At 36.1% G+C, this 4,351-nt stretch overlaps 1 protein-coding gene across 1 annotated transcript in view; it reads right to left on the bottom strand.

Moving 5' to 3' along the window:
- LOC107738175 (protein kinase C iota type-like) overlaps nucleotides 1-4,351 on the bottom strand; it is a 23,536-nt gene that overhangs the window by 13,907 nt on the left and 5,278 nt on the right. The window contains exon 2 of the mRNA XM_016549899.1: nucleotides 1,963-2,084. Within this exon, the coding sequence (XP_016405385.1) occupies nucleotides 1,963-2,084 (122 nt within the window). The remainder of the gene's footprint in view (nucleotides 1-1,962; nucleotides 2,085-4,351) is intronic.

Below are 4,351 nucleotides of genomic sequence, written 5' to 3'. Positions count from 1 at the left end.
CACGCACACGCACACACACACACACAGAAAGAGAGGGAAAAGGGCAGATAAAAGAAAGATGAAAGGCAGCTAACCTTTTGCACTCTGAGAAAGTTTACTGTTTGATGAAAGAGCTGCAGCAGTATTTTGAAAACATCTCACAGTTAGGGTATAAAAGTGGCTGTCTGGGTCCTGCACTGAGCTCATTCTGTGGCAGCACCATGGCCAAAAGGTACAATCTTGAGGAGACCCTGGATTTCATACTGGATCAAAGTGACAGTGAAGAAGGCCCGGAGAACACTGAACCAGATAGTCCTGAGGACTTTACTACTGACACAGAAGATGAAACTGAGTTTGAACAGGATTACCAGGAATCTGAAGAGGAGGATTATGCAGTGTTTATTTGTGATAAATAATTTTCTGAAATAAATAGTATGTGATTAGTCATGTCTTTTAGTGGTGACTTGTAACATTTCTGCACATTTATGTATAATAATTTGCAAAAGCAAACAATTCAAAATATATCAGACAACAACAAAAATTAATACAAAAATACAGATTTTTTTAATGTATTTTAGGATGTTTAAATATATATTCACAAAATATATATCATAAAGTTGTGAGGAGAAGTTGAAACATGAAGAAAAATGGACTTGAAATTGAACTGAAAATGAATGAGTCCCTATGGACCTCTGCTGGATATATGTGGTCATTGCACTTTCTTTCTTTAACTGTAATTCCTAAAGATTTTCCTCTAACCTGCAGATGGCAGTATTCTATCCCTAACACATGGGCCAATATCCAGAAACCTTTTATATTTAATTTAGGTCATAATTTAAGGGATTTTGTCCTAAAAAAAAAATTTTTTATAAGCCAATTTATGGCATAGTTGAGTATTTGTGCAGTAAGTAGGTAAAAAGAAAACTACCAAATATCCACAAAAACACAGCATAAATGTATAGCTGAGAAGTAAATAAGAAAAATTATATATAGTTTGTCATATAAAAAAAATTATATTTCCTTATGCAATCGCTCTGTAAAAGTTTGGGGTCTATCTGACCCCAAGGGACTTTAACGTCGCTCTAATCAAGGGACGATTAAAGGTTAAACAGTGATTTTACCCTCTCCTTGCTGATGAATATGTAGCAATTCAGTATCTAAGCTATTTTATTAATTAAAGTCACGGGGCAGGGTTTACAACTTCGGCTCTTTGGATTAAGCAATGCATAAATACATGATGCTGTTTTGTTCATAATTGTTTATGCAATTTACGAAATTATATATTTGATTTTTAGTAGTTAATTAAGACGTTATGCACGTTTTTATAGAGTTACTTCCCTGAGTTGACAATTTAAATGTGCTGCATTATTTTGCTCATTGCACCCTCCTGTGGCCTAAGGAGACAAGACAAAAGTTTCCTTAAAACCTATTTAATCTGCAAATAAAACATTAGAATTGAGATATTTTTTTAATTTTTATTTTGTGTTTGATTGTTAAAACAAAAGATATTTGTTGTTTGTCTCAATAAATTGTGTTAATTTAAAAATACAGTGGTTAAATAAATAAAAAAATTCTATTGATTTTTGTTTTAAAAAAGGTTATAAAAAATGTCAATAATTATCGATACCGAACGATATGAAACATTATATAGTTTATACATTTTTTTGCTATATCGCCCAGCCCTAGTAGAACCCATTATAAGTTATATAACAACTCAAGAAAAAAACAAAGGTAGGATATAAAGATAATGAGCAAAAATGGGCACTCATTGGTTTAAGTCCTGTGTGTAGTCATGAAATCAGAGTCTCTCTTTAACAAAATCTGATCACAAGCGGTCACAGCAAATGCAAGTTAATACCAGGTGTAAATGGCAATTTTCTCGGCTGACTGCTTGCGATCGGATCACCAGGGACAGATGTTAATACCAGCTGTAAATAACGCCAGAGAGAGTAAAGAAACACAAATGACACACAAAAGACGAACCTTCTTCATCAATCCATTTCATGGTGAAGAGCTGGTCATTGTCCATGGAGCACATGTCCCGCACCTCACTGCACAGCCCCTCATAGGAGATGGAGGGATCGAAATGTGTGATCATGATGTCCCTAAAACAGAAAAAAGGTGGCATTCATTAAGAGTTTATTTCAATAATATTCTATATTTTAAGCATATCATAAATGTAGGGAGATATTCTGTAACCTTGTGTTTGGTAACTCTAAATTTATTCAAAACACTATCCACCGTTGTTAAAAGACCAAAAGACAAACAAAGTACAGCAGGAAGTATTATTCGGTGAGTTTCTGGAAAGCTGTGTTGTATTACTAGCAAATTCCCATAGTAAGAGGCACACTAGCAGCTTCTTTCCCTCTGCTGACTATTGTGTTCACACTGTTTTGGTTAATTATTGACAGCAGGGGAGTCCTTCCTGTCTACGAGCCAACGCGCTGACCCGCACATGCCTTCAGGTGGCCGTTGAAACTAGTGGGAGTGCACACACCACCTTATGACAGAAAAACACAAGGCTGGCTTTATCTGATCCAGGACCGTTAAGAAGAAGCTACTGTATGAATGTTAAAGGGCAGCTCTGTGCTTCCTGTGATGCATTTCTCTCTGCGTCAGTAAACTGTGCTTTAGGTAATATTTACAAAGGGATAAACTTCCTCTTATTGTTGCCTCCTGCAAAAGATATAAAATTATTCTGGCACATAACTGACATTGTATCCACTCTCTTAGCATGAACAGATGCAGCCTGCGAGAGCTCAGCATCATTGCAAGGAGGTGGTGAAGCCACATTCCTCCGTAGGGCATACATGGATTTTATAACAGCATAATGAACAAATAATCATTCCCACTGTCAAATAGGACTGTCAAGAACAAACACAATTTTCTGAACATGGAGGTGTAAACAAGCTCATGGACACTAAAGTCAATGTGAAAAATACACAAGGAATTTAAAGCAAACAATGGGTGTATTAAAGGAATAGTTCATGCAAAAATGAAAATTCCTTCATCGTTTACTCACCCTCATGTCATTACAAACCTGTATGATTTTCTTTTTTCTCTGGAACATAAAAGAAGATATTCCAAGAAATTTCTCAGTGTTTTTTTTTAAACCATGAAATGGAAGTCAATTGAAGACAATGGTCACGAAAACATGAATACATTCTTCAAAATATCTTCTTTTGTGTACCGCAGAATAGGGCTGCATGATTAATCATATTTTACAATTAATGAAGAAAATCACCTGCGATATTGGCCCGCTTTCATCATCAAAACATTTTTTATTGGACATTTCTGTTATCTTGCATTGTAACAAGCCTCTACAAGCATTCATGGGGGGTTTACAGATGTCAAGAGTTTAAATCCCCCTACTGATCTGAAAACAGACAAACATGAATGTTGGAGTTTAACAGTCTCAATTACAATAATTTTGAGAAAAAACTTAAGCTTTTAACAGTCTTTACAATGTAGAGAGTGTGTTAATATTAGGGATGGGTATCGTTAAGGTTTTAACGGTATTACTACTCTTACCGATACTGCTTATCGATTCGGTACTTTAACGTACTTTTTGTTATATATATATATACACACACAGTATATATATATGATTTTCTCTTTGCATTTTGATGGCCCAAGCGCCAGTCTGTCACTTTAAGACAATATATTGACACACATCGGATTTTCTGCCAACTGTTCTCCTCCACTTAAGACATAAACTGTGTTTAAGTAAATACTCTCCAAGCCGGCCATTTTGACATTTTTGTGTGTATTTGATTGTCTGGACATGCACCCGAAGCTCAAAGTGTTATTTGTTTGTCCGTTTTGGAGCGTGCCGTGCACACACATTTCAGCCTGAGGAACAGCGTCCCGCAATTTAACAACAGTAAAGACGGCATTTTACAACAATCACCGATTGAGCTGATTCTGACGTTAAGTTTGGGTTTTATGGAGGAATTCAACATTTTATTATCAGACATGTCCCGCAATTTAGCAACAGTAAAGACGGCATTTTACAACAATCACCGATTGAGCTGATTCTGACGTTAAGTTTGGGTTTTATGGCGGAATGAATACGCACCGCTGTGAAGGGAAAGAAGTTGCGCAAGACGAAACGCAGCTAGTTTTTAATAGCTTTACCTCATGTCTTCTTTTGTATAATCCTTAGAAGCCAAAATCTATATAAAATTAATCTAATAAAATTAGCTTAATAAAACTTTATTTATGACGTGCTGACACAAATTTCAAGTGATTTTCAACGGTCTCTTTGTCGCGTCCACTGTAGGCAGACTTTAGCTGATGCGGTACGGTGCGACACGACACAACTGTCGCGTCCGGTGTAGACACGGTGTAACGGTTGCCTGTTACATTACAG

This window comes from Sinocyclocheilus rhinocerous, unplaced genomic scaffold (assembly GCF_001515625.1).
Source record: "Sinocyclocheilus rhinocerous isolate Xijiao unplaced genomic scaffold, SAMN03320098_v1.1 scaffold254, whole genome shotgun sequence".
NCBI classification, from domain to species: Eukaryota; Metazoa; Chordata; class Actinopteri; order Cypriniformes; family Cyprinidae; genus Sinocyclocheilus; species Sinocyclocheilus rhinocerous.
This window is presented reverse-complemented; position numbering and strand designations above follow the sequence as displayed.